Raw genomic sequence first — 23,552 nt, forward strand, 5'->3', positions numbered from 1 at the left:
GGGGCTGCGTTAAGAGCTGAACGCTGCTTTTTTGCAGGTGTTAGGTTTTTTTTCAGCTCAAACTGTCCCATTGTTTCCTATGGGGGAATCGTGCACGAGCACGTTTTTGAAGCTGGCCGCGTCCGTAAGCACCGCTGGTATCGAGAGTTGCAGTGGCGGTAAATTATGCTCTACGCTCCTTTTTTGGAGCCTAACGCACTAAAAACGCAGCCATTCTGTGAACTCTAAATACCAGCGGTATTTAAAAGGTGCGGGGAAAAAAAAGCATGCGTTAGCTACGCGGGTCGTTACCGACAAAACTCTAAATCTAGCCGTTAGACTTTACGCAAGCTCTTAAATCCCCTTAAGACTTTGAGCATTAAATGTGATTCTGGATGTCTGCTCAGGCAATCATGCATTTACAGTAGCACGGTCACGATATTGCTATATCGTGTCCTCGCTAATGTTAGCTCTCCACTCGTAATCTAGTCCATTATGTTTGAGATTCTTGGGTCATAGGTGAGTGTGTACAATAAATGTGATAATCTGCTAAATAAGTAGTATGTGCCCAATAGTAATTTCTGGGTGAGCACATGATTGGATGTATGATGAAAGAGATATTGATACATCCCTCAAGCGCTACAAATAACTTTACACATACTGTATTCTCACTGTACAGGCCGTATGGATGTGACACCTTCAGATGGTGTAGTGGTCGAGCATGGAGGAGAACCGTATGTGTGTAATCGGATGAAGACTGAGGAGGATGAAGTTCCTATAAATACGGCTACAGGTGATTAGTGCTTATTAAGTAAAGGGAAGATTCTGTGCTGGTGACGTTTTCTCTCGTGTAAATAATAGATATATTTTCTCAGATCGCACAGCAGACAGTGCAAGTCTTAGGGCCCCATGTATGAAGGAGCAAGCAGGCAAGCTCAAGTGAACGTGGAATGCCTGCCCCTTCTCTAGCACGACCAATCGCATTAGAGAAGGGATTGTCAATAACCGAGAGTGAGCGAGCTCGCTGTGATTTTTCCCTCGCCACCTCAGAGGTGGCATAGAATGTAAGAAGCAGCGTTCTCATGACCGCTGCTTCCTACATTGCAGGAAGCAGGCTCGCATATGCGAACCTGCCCCGCAAGGCTCCAGAGCTGCTTTTGCTGCTTAGTACATGGAGCCCCTAGTCTAAGATTTTTATCAAATAGTTTTTATAAAATAAAATGAACCTGCTCACTTAGCCACAAAACCCTGTAATAGTTATCTTAGCTCTTCCCTGTGGCTTCACAGCTGTTGTCAACTTTAGAGAATTGGAAGTTTGGAAAATTGCCATTTATCTGATTAATTTGAAAAAAAATTGTCACTATGTATGTGAAATGTTTGAGGGGTACATACCAGGGGTGAGTGTACGTGTGTGACATGTCTGAGACACACATGTGATTGTACATATTTGAGTGTACGTGTGATGTGTCTTTAGGACACAGGGCACAAGTGAGTGTATGTGTGTAACATTCAGATATAATTTGTGCAGTACTAAAAAAACTAAACTATGACCATATTTATATGACATATGCAGGTGATGTTAAGACTGAGGTCCCACTTAATGCTGAACAAACAAATGATCTGTATGTAGAGAATCAGCGGGAAGCTGTGAAGCAGGAAATCGGTGACAGTATCAGAACAGGTAAGCGCACATGTGTGATGTGCGCGAGGGATCATCTGCCCCGCTAAGCAACAAAGGGGGATTTTATTAGGTTTTTTTTAAAAAAAACATTCTCCCTCACAGGCAATGCATATTAACATATTAAGACTTTTTTGTGAAAATTATGGATTACAAACCATGTCATGCTTTAGAAGCTTCTGTTAAACGTGTAATTTATGTTCCATCTTCTGATCTGTACACGTTATACATGGTAAGGCCCCACTTGTAATCTATAAAGTGTCATAAAAACTTCACTTTTTTCAGCTGCTTATACATTTCCATGTACAACATACCGTCCTGAGCATAAGTGTAGTGCTTACCTACCTTTAAATTATCTGAAATAATAATAATAAATATTATTTTGTTTTATTCTACTTGTGTTCCTGGTAGTAAAGTGGGATTAAATCAGTTACCCATATTTGTTTTTTATTCCTAATTACATAAGTTTGCTTTCAAACTTTTCAACACTGTTGCAAATTATTGTATTGTGTAAAAAAAAATACATATTTTCCTTTACGTCCATTAGCAGTGTTACTGAAAACTATATTAAACACATATCTCTGCATTGCATCCTTAAAGTGCACTTATTCATTTCAACTCTGCTATTTATGTTTTAACTGAGATTATACCTGGAATTGCACTACCCAAGGGCTAGATTAAAGGGACAGTCTAATTAAAAAAAAATGTTATTGTTTAAAAAGATTGATAATTACCCATTCCCTGATTTTGCACAACCAACACTGTTATATTAATACAGTTTTTAGCTTAAATGTAGGCCTTTGCAGACTGCCCCCCTTATCTCAGGGTTATTTACAGATTTGTATTTTATTTAATTAGTGCTGACTCATGAATAACTCCATGGTAGTGAGCACAGTGTTATCTATATGTCACACATGAAGTAGCCCTATCTGGCTGAAATTTAGAGGTTTAAAGGTTATAGATGTATATTAATATAACTATTGGTTGTGCAAAGCTGGGGAATGGGTAGTAAAGGCATTATCTACCTTAAACAATAAAAATATTGGTGTAGAGTGTCATTTTAACCCCAGCATCAGCAGTGTCTAGAAAATGGGCCCTGGCACTTAGGAAAATGCTTTGATCTTTGCACCCTGGACAGCCACACCTCTCCCCTGCCTGCACTTCTGGTACAGTCACTTGTTACTGTTTCCCAGGTTATTTGTAGCAGACTCTGTTCTATCTTCACTCCAACTCTTGTACTGCTGAATTAGAGGTAAAGTTTAGTTCATTCCCATATGTTTTTCAGACACTCAAGTGATTAAACCACTGCAGTGTGTATGGTTTAGAAGTGTGATTTGAACCATTAATTGTTCATGTGGGTTAGGGTGAGCAGGGTTTGGATCACTGTTCTGGGATGTTCCTTACAACCAAACAGTTAACTAACTACTGTGAGTGTGATAAGTTCATTATCGGCTTCATTACCTATGTATCTTACAAATGTTGTTTAAATCAGTGCTGTGAATATGGATTGCAGCAGTGTTTTAAAGGGACATTAAACGGTAACAACCACAGAATATACAGTAACTTGCACGTTTCTGAAACTACTTGTGCTACATAAATAGTGTTCAAATAATTACCTTGTTATTGTAAAACATTGTTTGTACAGGCAGTGCATGCTGTAAGAAAAGTTATGTGCACACACGCACAAGCAAGTCTCCTTTTTACTGGTGACAGAGCTTACACAGTGCATCAGCAGTGCTTCTGTGACATTTGTTGTTTGCGCATTCACTGTAGAGAGCAAGTGAAACCTAAGTTATAATATGGCGCCACCCTGCAGAGGGTACAGGTGGCATAGCTGGAAAAATAAATACTAGATTTGTGATATAGCATTGTTTTACCTTTTTATATTTATCACTCATATTCTTATTTTAATGTTACCTTTTACATAATACACATTTTTATGAGATTGGTATCCAATTTAATGTCCCCTTAACCCCATTTTTCTTTTATATAGGTGGCGAGAGTCCACAAGCTAGTTACTGATGGGATATTCATTCCTACAAGGAGGGGGCAAAGTCTCCCAAACCTCAAAATACACTCCTACCTCACTTATACCTCAGTTTTAAAAACTTTGCCTGATGAAGCATGATGTGCTTGATTTCTTCTGTGATAGGCACTTCTAAGCATTTTGAAGCCCAATTCCTCTCTAAGTGCAGTGTTTGTCTAAGGAATGTGAAGGGAGTATTGCCTGATGATACCAACTTTTCATAGGGCTTTCTGTAAATCGGTCGCAGGGATTCATCTGCTGCCTCCCTTTATAGATTGACAATATACTCTTGTACCATTACCTCTGCTGATATGTTTCAGTACTGGTTTGACTGTCTGGATGGGTGTCTTATATAATAAAAGTATATTTTTACCGTGTAAGACACAATCAGCTAGGAATTGGGTACTTTTTAAGTCAAGTAGTTATATTTTGTTTGTACAGTTCAGAGTTAGACCGGCAACAGGGTAATATCCTTCATAGGACTGGTGCACCGTCCTTTAACTCACAATATAGAATTCCAATTTTCCACAGCACCATACATTCTTTGCAAAATTTCTTTATTTTAGCATAACAGCACAGGTATGCTTCAATATTAAAAAAAAGACTTTATTACTTCACCCAATTGACAAGGGTTAAATAGAGAATTAGATCTATCCATATTCCTCTAGGTAATTCCACTAGGCTTAATATATCCTGTAAGTATAAGGTTTACCTGTGTTAATTAATTGATTATATGTAAAATGTATAAGAAAAGTTTTTTCTATATTATAATCCATATTGTGTACTTATGCTCTTTGGCACTTATACTTGTCTATTATTTTATTTTGTGTAAATAATTTAGAACAGTAGATGGCAGTATACGTATTGCCTTCAGATAAGGGTTAAAGATTTTAAGAGTTTCTGATTGGTCGTTCTGTACCTTTGAATAAGGCAGGTGCATAGTTGTGTATGCATGATTAAGGGACTGTGATCCCGAAACGTTGCATACCTGTGCTGTTGTTATGCTGAAATAAAGGAATTTTGCAAAGAATTTATGGTGCTGTGGGAAATTGGAATTTTGCAAATAATTTATGGTGCTGTGGAAAATTAGATTTCTATATTTTGTTTGTATACATGCCTTGAGTCAGTAATTCAGTGCTCTTTTTTAACGACTTTATTTGTTGCTAAATATTTGTCAAGGTTAGTAGAGTCTGCAACATACAGGTTTTTTTTGGAGCTAGTAATTTATTTATAAATTAGGATGCTAAGGATTACGTTAGTCTCATGGAATGTTAATAATCATATTTTATGCAGCTATAATAGAAGTTTCCATTAGGCTTTATTTAGGTACATTTTGTTTTTTTTGTATATATAATCAAAATTCTTACCTGCTTTTTAGAGTGTTAGGTGTATTAGAAATCCACTACAGCTTTGCATGTTGCACATGTGATGATGCTATTTATGTCATAGTGTGATGTTTTTTTTGGCACAAAATGTTCCCTCCAAAATTGCCGTTATAAGCTCCTTACCCAGCTCATTTAGGGCTCGATGATATATTGTTCGCCAGCTCAAACCTTCTTTTTCTCGCTGACACTTGCAGGGCTGCCCCGGTGCAATGATCGTAAAAAAGGGGCAGTCCCTGCGAGTTGCGAGATGGCTATTATTAAAAGTAATGGAGCTCGCTGGATAGGGAAACTTCGATCCTTAGTGCAAAATTAGCAGAGAGCAGGGGGAGCACTTTAAAATTAAAATCCTGCAGCCAATATAATTCACATTACACTGCTTTCTGCTTATAGCATCTTACATTCGCCTATATGTTCGTATGCATTTGTTTTTCTATTGGGGTTATAAGTGTTCGTATTGTTTTGACAAAAGCTTGCCACGTTTTAGTTGGCGAGAAAAAACTGTGATATCTGCAGTGCGAAAATCTTTATAGAATTACGCTGGGATTAGTGAGACATTGTCATATACGCCCATGGAACGCCCATGGAACGCCCATGTTCAGCCCATTTTACAAAAAAACAACAATTATGCTTTGCATTTTGTATTTATAAATTCAAATTTCTGTGTGATTTTTGCACATTCAGTGTACTACAATTACGATTTACGCTGTGAATATTTAATTTGATTTATTCCTGTGTAAATTAGATACTAATTTCTCCAACATAGGTGTGTCCGGTCCACGGCGTCATCCTTACTTGTGGGATATTCTCTTCCCCAACAGGAAATGGCAAAGAGCCCAGCAAAGCTGGTCACATGATCCCTCCTAGGCTCCGCCTACCCCAGTCATTCTCTTTGCCGTTGTACAGGCAACATCTCCACGGAGATGGCTTAGAGTTTTTTAGTGTTTAACTGTAGTTTTTATTATTCAATCAAGAGTTTGTTATTTTAAAATAGTGCTGGTATGTACTATTTACTCAGAAACAGAAAAGAGATGAAGATTTCTGTTTGTATGAGGAAAATGATTTTAGCACCGTAACTAAAATCCATGGCTGTTCCACACAGGACTGTTGAGAGCAATTAACTTCAGTTGGGGGAACAGTGTGCAGTCTGTTACTGCTTGAGGTATGACACATTCTAACAAGACGATGTAATGCTGGAAGCTGTCATTTTCCCTATGGGATCCGGTAAGCCATGTTTATTAAGATAGTAAATAAGGGCTTCACAAGGGCTTATTAAGACTGTAGACTTTTTCTGGGCTAAATCGATTCATTATTAACACATATTTAGCCTTGAGGAATCATTTATTCTGGGTATTTTGATATGATTATATCGGCAGGCACTGTTTTTGACACCTTATTCTTTAGGGGCTTTCCCTAATCATAGTCAGAGCCTCATTTTCGCGCCGGTATGGCGCACTTGTTTTTGAGGACAGCATGGCATGCAGCTGCATGTGTGTGGAGCTCTGATACATAGAAAGGTCTTTCTGAAGGCATCATTTGGTATCGTATTCCCCTTTGGGCTTGGTTGGGTCTCAGCAAAGCAGATTCCAGGGACTGTAAAGGGGTTAAATATAAAAACGGCTCCGGTTCCGTTATTTTAAGGGTTAAAGCTTCCAAATTTGGTGTGCAATACTTTTAAGGCTTTAAGACACTGTGGTGAAATTTTGGTGAATTTTGAACAATTCCTTCATACTTTTTCGCAATTGCAGTAATAAAGTGTGTTTAGTTTAAAATTTAAAGTGACAGTAACGGTTTTATTTTAAAACGTTTTTTGTGCTTTGTTATCAAGTTTATGCCTGTTTAACATGTCTGAACTACCAGATAGATTGTGTTCTGACTGTGGGGAAACCAAGGTTCCTTCTCATTTAACTATATGTATTTTATCATAAAAAAATTTAGTAAAAATGATGCCCAAGATGATTCCTCAAGTGAGGGGAGTAAGCATGGTACTGCATCATCCCCTCCTTCGTCTACACCAGTCTTGCCCATACAGGAGGCCCCTAGTACATCTAGTGCGCCAATACTCCTTACTATGCAACATTTAACGGCTGTAATGGATAATTCTATCAAAAACATTTTAGCCAATATGCCCACTTATCAGTGAAAGCGCGACTGCTCTGTTTTAGAAAATTCTGTAGAGCATGAGAACGCTGATGATATGGTTTCTGAAGGGCCCCTACACCAGTCTGAGGGGGCCAGGGAGGTTTTGTCTGAGGGAGAAATTTCAGATTCAGGAAACATTTCTCAACAAGCTGAACCTGATGTGATTACTTTTAAATTTAAGTTGGAACATCTCCGCGCTCTGCTTAAGGAGGTGTTATCCAATTTGGATGATTGTGATTATCTGGTCATTCCAGAACCACTATGTAAAATGGAAAAGTTCTTAGAGGCCCCGGGGCCCCCCGAAGCTTTTCCTATATCCAAGCGGGTGGCGTACATTGTTAGTACAGAATGGGACAGGCCCGGTATACCTTTAGTACCTCCCCCCATATTTATAAAATTGTTTTCCTATAGTCGACACCAGAAAGGACTGATGGCAGACAGTCCCCAAGGTCGAGGGGGCGGTTTCTACTCTACACAAGCGCGCCACTATACCCATAGAAGATAGTTGTGCTTTCCAAGATCCTATGGATAAAAAATTAGAAGGTCTGCTAAAGATGTTTGTTCAGCAAGGTTCCCTTCTACAACCAATTGCATGCATTGTCCCTGTCACTGCAGCCGCGTGTTTCTAGTTTGATGAGCTAGGAAAGGCGATTATTAGTAATTCTTCTTCTTATGAGGAGATTATGGACAGAATTCGTGCTCTTAAATTGGCTAATTCTTTCACCCTAGACGCCACCTTGCAATTGGCTAGGTTAGCGGCGAAAAAATTCTGGGTTTGCTATTGTGGCGCAGAGCGCTTTGGTTAAAATCTTGGGCAGCGGATGCGTCTTCCAAGAACAAATTGCTTGACATTCCTTTCAAGGGGAAAACACTCTTTGGCCCTGACTTGAAAGAGATTATCTCTGATATCACTGGGGGCAAGGGCCACGCCCTTCCTCAGGATAGGTCTTTTCAAGACCAAAAATAAACCTAAGTTTCGTCCCTTTCGCAGAAACGGATCAGCCCCAAGGGCTACGTCCTCTAAGCAGGAAGGTAATACTTCTCAAGCCAATCCAGCCTGGAGACCTATGCAAGGCTGGAACAAAGGAAAGCAGGCCAGGAAACCTGCCACTGCTACCAAGACAGCATGAAATGCGGGCCCCCGATCCGGGACCGGATCTGGTGGGGGGCAGACTCTCTCTCTTCGCTCAGGCTGGGGCAAGAGATGTTCTGGACCCTTGGGCGATAGAAATAGTCTCCCAAGGTTATTCTCTGGAGTTCAAGGGGCTTCCTCCAAAGGGGAGGTTCCACAGGTCTCAGTTGTCTTCAGACCACATAAGAAGACAGGCATTCTTACATTGGGTAGAAGACCTGCTAAAAATGGGAGTGATTCATCCTGTTCCATTAGGAGAACAAGGGATGGGGTTCTACTCCAATCTGTTCATAGTTCCCAAAAAAGAGGGAACGTTCAGACCAATCTTAGATCTCAAGATCTTGAACAAGTTTCTCAAGGTTCCATCGTTCAAGATGGAAACCATTCGAACACTTCTTCCTTCCATCCAGGAAGGTCAATTCATGACCAAGGTGGATTTCAAGGATGCGTATCTACATATTCCTATCCACAAGGAACATCATCGGTTCCTAAGGTTTGAATTCCTGGACAAGCATTTCCAGTTCGTGGCGTTTTCTTTCGGATTAGCCACTGCTCCTAGGATTTTCTCATAGGTACTAGGGTCCCTTCTGGCGGTGCTAAGACCAAGGGGCATTGCTGTAGTACCTTACTTGGACGACATTCTGATTCGAGCGTCGTCCCTTCCTCAAGTAAAGGCTCACACGGACATTGTCCTGGCCTTTCTCAGATCTCACGGATGGAAAGTGAACGTGGAAAAGAGTTCTCTATCTCCGTCAACGAGGGTTCCCTTCTTGGGAACTATAATAGACTCCTTAGAAATGAGGATTTTTCTGACAGAAGCCAGAAAAACAAAACTTCTAGACTCTTGTCGGATACTTCATTCCGTTCCTCTTCCTTCCATAGCGCAGTGCATGGAAGTGATAGGTTTGATGGTAGCGGCAATGGACATAGTTCCTTTTGTGCGCATTCATCTAAGACCATTACAACTGTTCCTGCTCAGTCAGTGGAATGGGGACTATTCAGACTTGTCTCCGAAGATACAAGTAAATCAGAGGACCAGAGACTCATTCCGTTGGTGGCTGTCCCTGGACAACCTGTCACAAGGGATGACCTTCCGCAGACCAGAGTGGGTCATTGTCACGACCGACGCCAGTCTGATGGGCTGGGGCGCGGTCTGGGGATCCCTGAAAGCTCAGGGTCTTTGGTCTCGGGTAGAATCTCTTCTACCGATAAATATTCTGGAACTGAGAGCGATATTCAATGCTCTCAAAGCTTGGCCTCAGCTAGCGAGGGCCAAGTTCATACATCAACCATCAGGGGGGAACAAGGAGTTCCCTAGCGATGGAAGAAGTGACCAAAATCATTCTATGGGCGGAGTCTCACTCCTGCCACCTGTCTGCTATCCACATCCCAGGAGTGGAAAATTGGGAAGCGGATTTTCTGAGTCGTCAGACATTGCATCCGGGGGAGTGGGAACTCCATCCGGAAATCTTTGCCCAAGTCACTCAACCGTGGGGCATTCCAGACATGGATCTGATGGCCTCTCGTCAGAACTTCAGAGTTCCTTACTACGGGTACAGATCCAGGGATCCCAAGGCGGCTCTAGTGGATGCACTAGTAGCACCTTGGACCTTCAAACTAGCTTATGTGTTCCCGCCGTTTCCTCTCATCCCCAGGCTGGTAGCCAGGATCAATCAGGAGAGGGCGTCGGTGATTTTGATAGCTCCTGCGTGGCCACGCAGGACTTGGTATGCAGATCTGGTGAATATGTCATCGGCTCCACCATGGAAGCTACCTTTGAGACGAGACCTTCTTGTTCTAGGTCCGTTCGACCCACTCCAGCTGACTGCTTGGAGATTGAACGCTTGATCTTATCAAAGCGAGGGTTCTCAGATTCTGTTATTAATACTCTTGTTCAGGCCTGAAAGCCTGTAACCAGAAAATTACCACATAATTTGGTATATCTGTTGGTGTGAATCTGCAGGATTCCCTTGGGACAAGGTTAAGATTCCTAAGAGTCTATCCTTCCTTCGAGAAGGATTGGAAAAAGGATTATCTGCAAGTTCCTTGATGGGACAGATTTCTGCCTTGTCTGTGTTACTTCACAAAAAGCTGGCAGCTGTGCCAGATGTTCTAGCCTTTGTTCAGGCTCTGGTTAGAATCAAGCCTGTTTACAAAATTTTGACTCCTCCTTGGAGTCTCAACCTAGTTCTTTCAGTTCTTCAGGGGGTTCCGTTTGAACCCTTACATTCCGTTGATATTAAGTTATTATCTTGGAAAGTTTTGTTTTTGGTTGCAATTTCTTCTGCTAGAAGAGTTTCAGAATTATCTGCTCTGCAGTGTTCTTCTCCTTATCTGGTGTTCCATGCAGATAAGGTGGTTTTGCGTACTAAACCTGGTTTTCTTCCAAAAGTTGTTTCTAACAAAGACATTAACCAGGAGATAGTTGTGCCTTCTTTGTGTCCTAATCCAGTTTCAAAGAAGGAACGTTTGTTGCACAACTTGGATGTAGTTCGTGCTCTCAAATTTTACTTAGCAGCTACTAAGGTTTTCAGACAAACTTTGTCTTTGTTTGTTGTTTATTCTGGTAAACGGAGAGGTCAAAAAGCAACTTCTACCTCTCTCTCCTTCTGGATTAAAAGCATTATCCGATTGGCTTATGAGACTGCCGGACGGCAGCCTCCTGAAAGAATCACAGCTCACTCCACTAGGGCTGTGGCTTCCACATGGGCCTTCAAGAACGAGGCTTCTGTTGATCAGATATGTAAGGCAGCGACTTGGTCTTCACTGCACACTTTTTCTAAATTTTACAAATTTGATACTTTTGCTTCTTCTGAGGCTATTTTTGGGAGAAAGGTTTTGCAAGCCGTGGTGCCTTCCATTTAGGTGACCTGATTTGCTCCCTCCCTTCATCCGTGTCCTAAAGCTTTGGTATTGGTTCCCACAAGTAAGGATGACGCCGTGGACCGGACACACCTATGTTGGAGAAAACAGAATTTATGTTTACCTGATAAATTACTTTCTCCAACGGTGTGTCCGGTCCACGGCCCGCCCTGGTTTTTTTAATCAGGTCTGATAATTTATTTTCTTTAACTACAGTCACCACGGTAACATATGGTTTCTCCTATGCAAATATTCCTCCTTAACGTCGGTCGAATGACTGGGGTAGGCGGAGCCTAGGAGGGATCATGTGACCAGCTTTGCTGGGCTCTTTGCCATTTCCTGTTGGGGAAGAGAATATCCCACAAGTAAGGATGACGCCGTGGACCGGACACACCGTTGGAGAAAGTAATTTATCAGGTAAACATAAATTCTGTTTTTACGTTTTTGTTAACATACGATTTTGGTGAAGAATTTTGTTACGATTTTTGATGCACCTTAACAATACAATTTTTCCCTGCTTATTTTTGTGTGAATTATTCAAATATTTGTTTTGTATAATGTTTAAAATACGAATTTTGTTGTGCACATTTCATATGAAAATGCAATATACGCCCCTTAGCGAGACACCCTGTTTTCAGGGTAAAAAATTGCTTTAGATCATTCCACAAGAGAAATAGGACTGGCGAGCATTCTTTAATAATCTTGCCAGCCCAGAGAGCTTTCAATCATCGAGCCCTTAGTGTTCTCAGAAAACGCTTAGAGCTTTCATGCAGCATTTTATGAATAAGGTTTCCTTTTTTTTTTTTATAAATTTTTTCTCTGCTTCCCATTCTTTCAAGCCTGTTATAATTATCATATATAGGAGCATGGATATAAATTTGCAGAATTTAATTTATTTTTTTTCAAATTTTTTTTGCAATTATGTCTCCAACTAAACCTGCCTCTGATGTTACCATAGGATTTGAGTTGCCTGAACAGGTATACACCAAAGCTAAGTGTGTTTGTTGTAATACAGCTGATCTAAATTCTTCAGCTCAATTATGTGGCTCTTGTTTTGACAAATTGTTAAATGCTGATAATATATCTATGAGTACAAATACACCCACTGTTATTCCATCTCAGTCTAATGTACATACAGTATCCAACATAAGTGAGTACACCCCTGTGCAATATCATTTAAATGTCAAATAATTCAAAATTGTATCACTTCTGAATAGCTGCATTATTTCTAAGTTCTAAGTGTTGTGTTTCTTCTTATGAACAATCAATAACAAATACTTTAGAAAGACAATATTGATATTACAGGCCCCAAAGTAGAAACTCAATGCAACAAAAATGAATACACCTGTGACCACTGACACACGTTAGCTCATTGAAACAAAATCGAGTACATATGTGATTTCCAATTAGCCTAATTGTACGAACCTGGCTATAAAATGACCTGTGAACACCAGAACTTTCTCAATTTTGGACCTATGGGCTGTGTCTATCTGCACATCTGCCTCATGGCTCCACATGGAAAATAATTGCCAGAGGAATTGAAAAATCTGATTGTGAGACTACACAAAGATGGAAAAAGATAGAGGAAGATCGGTGACCAACTGAAAAACAGAATTTATGCTTACCTGATAAATTACTTTCTCTTGCGGTGTATCCAGTCCACGGATTCATCCTTATTTGTGGGATATTCTCATTCCCTACAGGAAGTGGCAAAGAGAGCACACAGCAGAGCTGTCCATATATCTCCCCCTCTAGCTCCACCCCCCAGTCATTCGACCGAAGGTTAGGAGAAAAGGAGAAACCATAGGGGGCAGTGGTGACTGTAGTTTAAACAAATTTTTTTTATTAACTTGACTTAATTGCCAGGGCGGGCCGTGGACTGGATACACCGCAAGAGAAAGTAATTTATCAGGTAAGCATAAATTCTGTTTTCTCTTGCAAGGTGTATCTAGTCCACGGATTCATCCTTACTTGTGGGATACCATTACCAAAGCTTTAGGACACGGATGAAGGGAGGGAACAAGACAGGTAACCTAAACGGAAGGCACCACTGCTTGCAAAACCTTTCTCCCAAAAATAGCCTCTGAAGAAGCAAAAGTATCGAATTTGTAAAATTTGGCAAAAGTATGCAGTGAAGACCAAGTCGCTGCCTTTCAAATCTGTTCAACGTAAGCCTCATTCTTGAAAGCCCATGTAGAAGCCACAGCTGTCCAGCAGTCTCATAAGCCAATCGGATGATGCTTTTCAGCCAGAAGGAAAGAGAGGTAGCAGTCGCTTTCTGACCTCTCCTCTTACCAGAATAGACAACAAACAAGGATGATGTTTGTCTTAAATCCTTGGTTGCTTGCAAATAGAATTTCAAAGCACGAACCACATCAAGATTGTGTAATAGCCGTTCCTTCTTTGAAGCTGGATTAGGACACAGGGAAGGAACAATGATTTACTGGTTAATATTCTTATTAGAAACGACTTTAGGAAGAAAACCAGGTTTGGTACGCAAAACTACCTTATCTGCATGGAACACCAGATAGGGTGAATTACACTGCAAAGCAGACAATTCTGAAACTCTTCGAGCAGAAGATATAGCTACCAAAAACAAAACTTTCCAAGATAATAACTTAATATCTATGGAATGTAAAGGTTCAAACGGAACCCCTTGAAGAACTGAAAGAACTAAGTTTAAACTCCATGGCGGAGCCACAGGTTTATAGACAGGCTTGATTCTGACTAAAGCCTGAGCAAACGCTTGAACATCTGGTACCTCTGCCAGACGCTTGTGTAAAAGGATAGACAGAGCAGATATCTGTCCCTTTAAGGAACTAGCTGACAAGCCTTTCTCCAATCCTTCTTGGAGAAAAGACAATATCCTTGGAATCCTAATCTTACTCCACGAGTAACCCTTGGATTCACACCAACAAAGATATTTCCGCCATATCTTATGGTAAATTTTCCTGGTGACAGGCTTTCTAGCCTGGATCAAAGTATCTATAACTGATTCAGAGAAACCACGCTTAGATTGAACGCTTAATTCTATCTCCAAGCAGTCACCTGCAGAGAAACTAGATTTGGATGCTTGAATGGACCCTGTATTAGAAGATCCTGCCTCGTTGGCAGTGTCCAAGGTGGTACAGATGACATGTCCACTAGGTCTGCATACCAAGTCCTGCGTGGCCACGCAGGCGCTATCAGAATTACCGAAGCCTTCTCCTGTTTGATTCTGGCTACCAGACGAGGGAGAAGGGGAAACGGTGGAAAGACATAAGCCAGATTGAAGGACTAAGGCGCTACTAGAGCATCTATCAATGCCGCCTTGGGGTCACTGGACCTGGATCCGTAGAGTGGAAGTTTGGAGTTCTGACGGGACGCCATCAGATCCAATTCTGGAATGCCCCATAGCTGGGTCAGCTGAGCAAAAACCTCCGGGTGGAGTTCCCACTCCCCCGGGTGAAAAGTCTGACGACTTAGAAAATCCGCCTCCCAGTTGTCTACACCTGGGATGTGAATTGCAGATAGATGGCAGGAGTGATCCTCCGCCCACCTGATTATTTTGGTTACTTCCTTCATTGCTAGAGAACTCTTTGTTCCCCCCTGATGGTTGATGTATGCCACAGTCGTGATGTTGTCCGACTGAAATCTGATGAATTTGGCCGCCGCTAGTTGAGGCCATGCCTGAAGCATGTTGAATATCGCTCTCAGCTCCAAAATTTTTATCGGGAGAAGAGACTCTTCCCGAGACCATATGCCCTGAGATTTCAGGGAGTCCCAGACCGCGCCCCAGCCTAACAGACTGGCGTCGGTCGTGACATTGATCCACTCCGGTCTGCGGAAGCACATTCCCTGAGATAGGTGATCCTGAGACAACCACCAGAGAAGAGAATCTTTGGTTTTCTGGTCCAGTTGTATTTGAGGAGACAAATCTGCATAATCTCCATTCCACTGTTTGAGCATGCACAGTTGCAGTGGTCTGAGATGTATTCGAGCAAAAGGGACTACGTCCATTGCCGCTACCATTAATCCGATTACCTCCATGCACTGAGCTACAGACGGCCGAGGAATGGAATGAAGAACTCGGCAAGTAGTTAAAAGCTTTAACTTTCTGACCTCCGTCAGAAATATTTTCATTTCTACTGAGTCTATTAATGTTCCCAGGAAGGGAACCCTTGTGAGCGGGGACAGAGAACTTTTTTCGATGTTCACCTTCCACCCGTGAGACCTTAGAAAGGCCAGAACAATCTCCGTATGAGCCTTGGCTCTGGGAAAAGACAACGCCTGTATTAAGATGTCGTCCAAATAAGGTGCTACTGCAATGCCCCGCGGTCTTAATACCACCAGAAGGGACCCTAGCACTTTTGTGAAAATTCTGGGAGCGGTGGCCAACCCGAAGGGAAGGGCCACGAACTGGTAATGCTTGTCCAGAAAGGCGAACCTTAGGAACTGATGATGATCTTTGTGGATAGGAATATGTAGGTACGCATCCTTTAGATCCACGGCAGTCATATATTGACCTTCCGGGATCATAGGTAAGATTGTCCGGATGGTCTCCATCTTGAATGATGGAACTCTGAGGAATTTGTTTAGAATTTTTAGATCCAGGATTGGCCTGAAAGTTACTTCCTTTTTGGGAACCACAAACAGGTTTAAGTAAAAACCCAGTCCTTGCTCTGCAATTGGAACTGGATATATCACTCCCATCTTGAGTAGATCTTCTACACAGCGTAAGAACGCCTCTTTCTTTGTCTGGTCTGTAGACAGACGAGAAATGTGGAACCTTCCCCTTGGAGGGGAGTCCTTGAATTCTAGAAGATATCCCTGAGTAACGATCTCTAATGCCCAGGGATCGGGAACATCTCTTGCCTGAGCGAAGAGAGAGAGTCTGCCCCCTACCAGATCCGGTCCCGGATCGGGGGCTACCCCTTCATGCTGTCTTAGTAGCAGCTGCAGGCTTCTTGGCCTGTTTACCCTTGTTCCAGCCCTGCAAAGGCTTCCAGGTTGCTTCGGGCTGTGAAGCGTTACCCTCTTTCTTTGCGGTTGCAGAGGTTGAAGCAGGACCGCTCCTGAAGTTGCGAAAGGAACGAAAATTAGCCCTGTTTTTAGCCTTAAAAGGCCTATCTTGCGGGAGAGCATGGCCCTTTCCCCCGGTGATATCCGAAATAATCTCTTTCAACTCGGGCCCGAAAAGGGTCTTTCCTTTGAAAGGGATATTCAGTAACTTTGTTTTGGACGACACGTCAGCCGACCATGACTTGAGCCAAAGCGCTCTGCGCGCCATAATGGCGAAACCAGAATTTTTCGCCGCTAACTTAGCTAATTGCAAAGCGGCATCTGTGATAAAAGAATTAGCCAGCTTTAAAGCATTAATTCTATCCATGACTTCGTCATATGAAGTCTCCCTCTGGAGCGACTCCTCCAGTGCCTCAAACCAAAAAGACGCTGCAGTAGTTACAGGAATAATGCAGGCAATAGGTTGGAGAAGGAAACCTTGTTGAACAAATATTTTCTTTAGTAAACCTTCTAAGTTTTTATCCATAGGATCTTTAAAAGCACAACTGTCTTCAATTGGGATGGTTGTGCGCTTGGCTAGTGTCGAAACTGCCCCCTCTACCTTAGGGACCGTCTGCCACGCGTCCCGCCTGGGATCAGTTATGGGGAACATTTTCTTAAAGATAGGGGGGGAACAAAAGGTACACCTGGTCTCTCCCACTCCCTAGCAACAATATCCGCCACCCTCTTAGGGATCGGAAACGCATCAGTGTATACAGGGACTTCTAGATATTTGTCCATTTTACACAATTTCTCTGGGACCACCATAGGGTCACAATCATCCAGAGTTGATAAAACCTCCCTAAGCAATACGCGGAGGTGTTCCAATTTAAATTTAAACCCTAGTGAATCTTATTCTGCCCGCTGAGAAACCTTTCCTGAGTCAGAAATTTCTCCTTCAGACATCACATCCCTCGCCCCTACTTCAGAGTGTTGTGAGGGTACATCAGATAAACCTCCCAAAGCTTCCGGCTGCTCCTCATCTGTTCTTAAAACAGAGCTATCGCGCTTTTTAGGGAAAACTGGCAGTTTGGATCGAAAGGCCGCAAGGGAATTATCCATGACTGTCGCTAGTTGTTGCAATGTAATAGGTGCCAATGCACTAGAGGTACTAGGTATCGCTTGAGCGGGCGTAACTGGTGATGACACATGGGGAGAGGAAGGCGGCCTATCCTCATTACCTTCAGTCAAGGAATCATCTAGGGCTATATTTTTAAGTGACACAATATGATCCTTGAAGTGTATAGACACATTAGTGCACTTGGGACACATTTTGAGTGGGGGTTCCACCATGGCTTCTGAACACATAGAGTAAGGCTTTTCCTTAGTGTCAGACATGTTTAACAGATTAGTAATATACACAAGCATGCTTGGAAAACACTTTAATCAATAAAAAAACACAATTTTAAATAAACTGTACTGTGCCTTTAAGAAATAAAAAGCGAACACAATTTTACAAAACTGTGAAAAATGAACCAAATCACTTGAAATTTTCACAGTATGTGCCTAATGCTTCGATATGATTGCTCAACAAGTTTCAGCCTGATTAACCCTTTAATGCCCAAACCGGAGCAGTCTAAAGCCTGCAACCGGATAATAAACTACAGCACCTTGCCACAGCAGTCAGCTGTGGCCCTATCTGCCCTTAGGGATTAGTTTTGTGAAAGTCAAACCTCTGGAAGTCCTCAAACAGTCTCTGAACCCTCCATGTGAAGCAGCATGAGCAATCTGTCAGGATTAACTGCGCAACTGAGGCGCGAAATTAGGCCCTTCCCACTCCACTCCGGAGTTGTGAGGCCTTCAGAATCCCCATTTTAGGTGACTAAAATAATGCCATGTGGAATAAAAACCCCGTAATAAACACACCAAAAGTGTTTAAAAAGTGTCTATAATGAGTATTTTGTTAAATAAAATAATCGATTGCCCTGCAACAGTGTCAACCAGCCTATTGAGCCCTCTTAAATAAGCCTTTAGTTCTATACTGAGTCTCAGAACATGGCTTAACCTTCCCACATGGGGATTCTTGTCAGTCTTCTAGCATTATCTTGTCTTTACTAGAAAAAAGATGACTGAAACATACCTTAATGCAGTTAAGCCTGCAAACTGTTCCCCCCAACTGAAGTTTTCTGGTACTCCTCAGTCCTGTGTGGGAACAGCAATGGATTTTAGTTACAACATGCTAAAATCATTTTCCTCTCAGCAGAATTCTTCATCACATTTCTGCCAGTAAATAGTACAAACCGGTACCATTTAAAAATAACAAACTTTTGATTGAAGATATAAAACTACAAATCTAACACCACATTCACTTTACCCTCCCGTAGAGAGGCCCTGCTGCCAGAGCCTGCAAAGAGAAAGACTGGGGGGTGGAGCTAGGGGGGGGAGCTATATGGACAGCTCTGCTGTGTGCTCTCTTTGCCACTTCCTGTAGGGAATGAAAATGTCCCACAAGTAAGGATGAATCCGTGGACTGGATACACCTTGCAAGAGAAATCAGTCTAAACACAGTTGCAGCAGTAATCAGGAGATATAGTACCACTAACCAGAAATACAGTTGCTATTGTCCTAAAATGATGCCACGAACAGTGTGCTACTTGCACAATCTATCTCTGAAAAGCAGTCAGGCAAGTGCTTCAGAACTGGCTCAGGGGCTATCAATGGAAATTGGATTTTCTGTGACAGCTCAGACATTGCATAATGTCAACCTATATGGACTGTGTCCAAAAAAAAAAACCCTGCTTGCTCTTTGGCACAACATTTTAAGATTAAATTTTGCTAAACAGCATGACAAGAAGCCTGATGAATATTGGGAGCACATTCTTTAGTCAGCTGAGACAAAGAGAAATTTGTTCGGCTCAGATGGGGGTCCAGCATGTTTGGCGTTGACCTGGCTAGGATTATTACAGTGAATGCATAGTCCAACAGTGAAGCACCGAGGTGGGAGTGTGATGATATGGGGCTGCATGAGTGCAAAAGGTGTTGGGGAGATGACATTTATATATGGCACCATGAATTCCTGAAGATATACCAAAATACTGGCTGACAAGATGACTCCCAGTCTCCAGAAGTTTGTCAGAAGAGGAATGTCCCAGCATGATAATAATCCAAAGCACACTGCCAAAATCACAAAAGAGTTTCTTAAGTTGAAAAAAGTGAAAACTATGACCTGAACAAGTATGTCCCCTGACTTGAATCCAGTAGATCACCTTTGGAGTATTTTAAAGATAAAAGTAGAGCAACACAACCCCTCAAGCAAAGAGCAGCTGAAAAAAATGGTCTCTGAAGAATGGCAGAACATCTTTCCAGATATTTGTGCAACACTGGTATCCTCCATGCCCAGTAGGATTGAGTCTGTCATCAAAAATAAAGGTAGACATATGAAGTATTGAAAAAATAAAACATTTGAATCTCAGTAATGAAAGGTGTACTGACTTTTGTTGCATTGATTTCTTACTGTGCGGTCAGTATTTTTAATGTAGTAAATCAAATCTGCTAGTTTTTAATTTTACATAAGAGCAAATACACTACTGTAAAACTTAGAAGTAATACAATTACTGTAAGGTTAGACAATTTTGAACTATTTGACATTTAAGTGATATTGCACAGGGGTGTACTTACTTATGTTGTATACTGTAGCATTACTGCAGAAATGTTAGATTTTATTGCTGCAGCTATAGATAAGGGAATGACTGCAATTCCAACTTTAAATAAACAATACAAACAAAATAAAAGATAGAATATATTCGTTCTCTCTTAAAGGAAGTTTTTTTTACTTTTGGTATTAAGGAGTCTAAACCTCCTGATGATAAAGCTAGTAATCACCTAATTTCTTTATTTAACACTATTACTCCTGAAGTATTTCCTATTCCTGATGCTAATGTGATTGCTAAATAATGGTCTAAAGCAAGACAGGAAAAGTTAGCGCTAAGCACAACTTACATTTTTCTTTCATGTAATTAGCAAGAGTCCATGAGCTAGTGACGTATGGGATATACATTCCTACCAGGAGGGGCAAAGTTTCCCAAACCTCAAAATGCCTATAAATACACCCCTCACCACACCCACAATTCAGTTTTACAAACTTTGCCTCCGATGGAGGTGGTGAAGTAAGTTTGTGCTAGATTCTACGTTGATATGCGCTCCGCAGCAAGTTGGAGCCCGGTTTTCCTCTCAGCGTGCAGTGAATGTCAGAGGGATGTGAGGAGAGTATTGCCTATTTGAATGCAGTGATCTCCTTCTACGGGGTCTATTTCATAGGTTCTCTGTTATCGGTCGTAGAGATTCATCTCTTACCTCCCTTTTCAGATCGACGATATACTCTTATATATACCATTACCTCTGCTGATTCTCGTTTCAGTACTGGTTTGGCTTTCTACAAACATGTAGATGAGTGTCCTGGGGTAAGTAAATCTTATTTTCTGTGACACTCTAAGCTATGGTTGGGCACTTTGTTTATAAAGTTCTAAATATATGTATTCAAACATTTATTTGCCTTGACTCAGAATGTTCAACTTTCCTTATTTTCAGACAGTCAGTTTCATATTTGGGATAATGCATTTGATTTAATCATTTTTTCTTACCTTCAAAAATTTGACTCTTCCCTGTGGGCTGTTAGGCTCGTGGGGGCTGAAAATGCTTCATTTTATTGCGTCATTCTTGGCGCGGACTTTTTTGGCGCAAAAATTCTATTTCCGTTTCCGGCGTCATACGTGTCGCCGGAAGTTGCGTCATTTTTTGACGTTATTTCGCGCCAAAAATGTCGGCGTTCCGGATGTGGCGTCATTTTTGGCGCCAAAAGCATTTAGGCGCCAAATAATGTGGGCGTCTTATTTGGCGCGAAAAAATATGGGCGTCGCTTTTGTCTCCACATTATTTAAGTCTCATTTTTTATTGCTTCTGGTTGCTAGAAGCTTGTTCTTTGGCATTTTTTCCCATTCCTGAAACTGTCATTTAAGGAATTTGATCAATTTTGCTTTATATATATGTTGTTTTTTCTCTTACATATTGCAAGATGTCTCACGTTGCATCTGAGTCAGAAGATACTACAGGAAAATCGCTGTCAAGTGCTGAATCTACCAAAGCTAAGTGTATCTGCTGTAAACTTTTGGTAGCTATTTCTCCAGCTGTTGTTTGTATTGATTGTCATGACAAACTTGTTAAAGCAGATAATATTTCCTTTAGTAAAGTACCATTGCCTGTTGCAGTTCCTTCAACATCTAAGGTGCAGAATGTTCCTGATAATATAAGAGATTTTGTTTCTGAATCCATAAAGAAGGCTATGTCTGTTATTTCTCCTTCTAGTAAACGTAAAAAATCTTTTAAAACTTCTCTCCCTACAGATGAATTTTTAAATGAACATCATCATTCTGATTCTGATGACTCCTCTGGTTCAGAGGATTCTGTCTCAGAGGTTGATGCTGATAAATCTTCATATTTATTTAAAATGGAATTTATTCGTTCTTTACTTAAAGAAGTTCTAATTGCTTTAGAAATAGAGGATTCTGGTCCTCTTGATACTAATTCTAAACGTTTGGATAAGGTATTTAAAGCTCCTGTGGTTATTCCAGAAGTTTTTCCTGTTCCTAATGCTATTTCTGCAGTATTTTCCAAAGAATGGGATAAATTGGGTAATTCATTTACTCCTTCTAAACATTTTAAGCATTTATATCCTGTGCCGTCTGACAGATTAGAATTTTGGGACAAAATCCCTAAAGTTGATGGGGCTATTTCTACCCTTGCTAAACGTACTACTATTCCTACGTCAGATGGTACTTCATTTAAGGATCCTCTAGATAGGAAAATTGAATCCTTTCTAAGAAAAGCTTATCTGTGTTCAGGTAATCTTCTTAGACCTGCTATATCTTTGGCTGATGTTGCTGCAGCTTCAACTTTTTGGTTGGAAACTTTAGCGCAACAAGTAACACATCGTGATTCTCATGACATTATTATTCTTCTTCAGCATGCTAATAATTTTATCTGTGATGCCATTTTTGATATTATCAGAGTTGATGTCAGGTTTATGTCTCTAGCTATTTTAGCTAGAAGAGCTTTATGGCTTAAAACTTGGAATGCTGATATGGCTTCTAAATCAACTTTACTTTCTATTTCTTTCCAGGGTAACAAATTATTTGGTTCTCAGTTGGATTCCATCATTTCAACTGTTACTGGTGGGAAAGGAACTTTTTTACCACAGGATAAAAAATCTAAAGGTAAAAGCAGGGCTAATAATCGTTTTCGTTCCTTTCGTTTCAACAAAGAACAAAAGCCTGATCCTTCATCCTCAGGAGCAGTTTCAGTTTGGAAACCATCTCCAGTCTGGAATAAATCCAAGCCAGCTAGAAAGGCAAAGCCTGCTTCTAAGTCCACATGAAGGTGCGGCCCTCATTCCAGCTCAGCTGGTAGGGGGCAGGTTACGTTTTTTCAAAGAAATTTGGATCAAATCTGTTCACAATCTTTGGATTCAGAACATTGTTTCAGAAGGGTACAGAATTGGTTTCAAGATGAGACCTCCTGCAAAGAGATTTTTTCTTTCCCGTGTCCCAGTAAATCCAGTAAAAGCTCAAGCATTTCTGAAATGTGTTTCAGATCTAGAGTTGACTGGAGTAATTATGCCAGTTCCAGTTCCGGAACAGGGGATGGGGTTTTATTCAAATCTCTTCATTGTACCAAAGAAGGAGAATTCCTTCAGACCAGTTCTGGATCTAAAAATATTGAATCGTTATGTAAGGATACCAACATTCAAAATGGTAACTGTAAGGACTATCTTGCCTTTTGTTCAGCAAGGGAATTATATGTCCACAATAGATTTACAGGATGCATATCTGCATATTCCGATTCATCCAGATCATTATCAGTTCCTGAGATTCTCTTTTCTGGACAAGCATTACCAGTTTGTGGCTCTGCCGTTTGGCCTAGCTACAGCTCCAAGAATTTTTACAAAGGTTCTCGGTGCCCTTCTGTCTGTAATCAGAGAACAGGGTATTGTGGTATTTCCTTATTTGGACGATATCTTGGTACTTGCTCAGTCTTTACATTTAGCAGAATCTCATACGAATCGACTTGTGTTGTTTCTTCAAGATCATGGTTGGAGGATCAATTTACCAAAAAGTTCTTTGATTCCTCAGACAAGGGTAACCTTTCTGGGTTTCCAGATGGATTCAGTGTCCATGACTCTGTCTTTAACAGACAAGAGACGTCTAAAATTGATTGCAGCTTGTCGAAACCTTCAGTCACAATCATTTCCTTCGGTAGCCTTATGCATGGAAATTCTAGGTCTTATGACTGCTGCATCGGACGCGATCCCCTTTGCTC

General features: G+C 41.1%; 1 protein-coding gene across 1 annotated transcript in view; it reads left to right on the plus strand.

Moving 5' to 3' along the window:
* The window catches only part of LOC128657411 (zinc finger protein 154-like), a 148,407-nt gene that overhangs the window by 68,886 nt on the left and 55,969 nt on the right, over positions 1 to 23,552 (plus strand). Inside the window, exons 5-6 of the mRNA XM_053711751.1 lie at positions 659 to 772; positions 1,553 to 1,660. Of these exons, the coding sequence (XP_053567726.1) occupies positions 659 to 772; positions 1,553 to 1,660 (222 nt within the window). The remainder of the gene's footprint in view (positions 1 to 658; positions 773 to 1,552; positions 1,661 to 23,552) is intronic.

This window comes from Bombina bombina, chromosome 4 (assembly GCF_027579735.1).
Source record: "Bombina bombina isolate aBomBom1 chromosome 4, aBomBom1.pri, whole genome shotgun sequence".
NCBI lineage: Eukaryota > Metazoa > Chordata > Amphibia > Anura > Bombinatoridae > Bombina > Bombina bombina.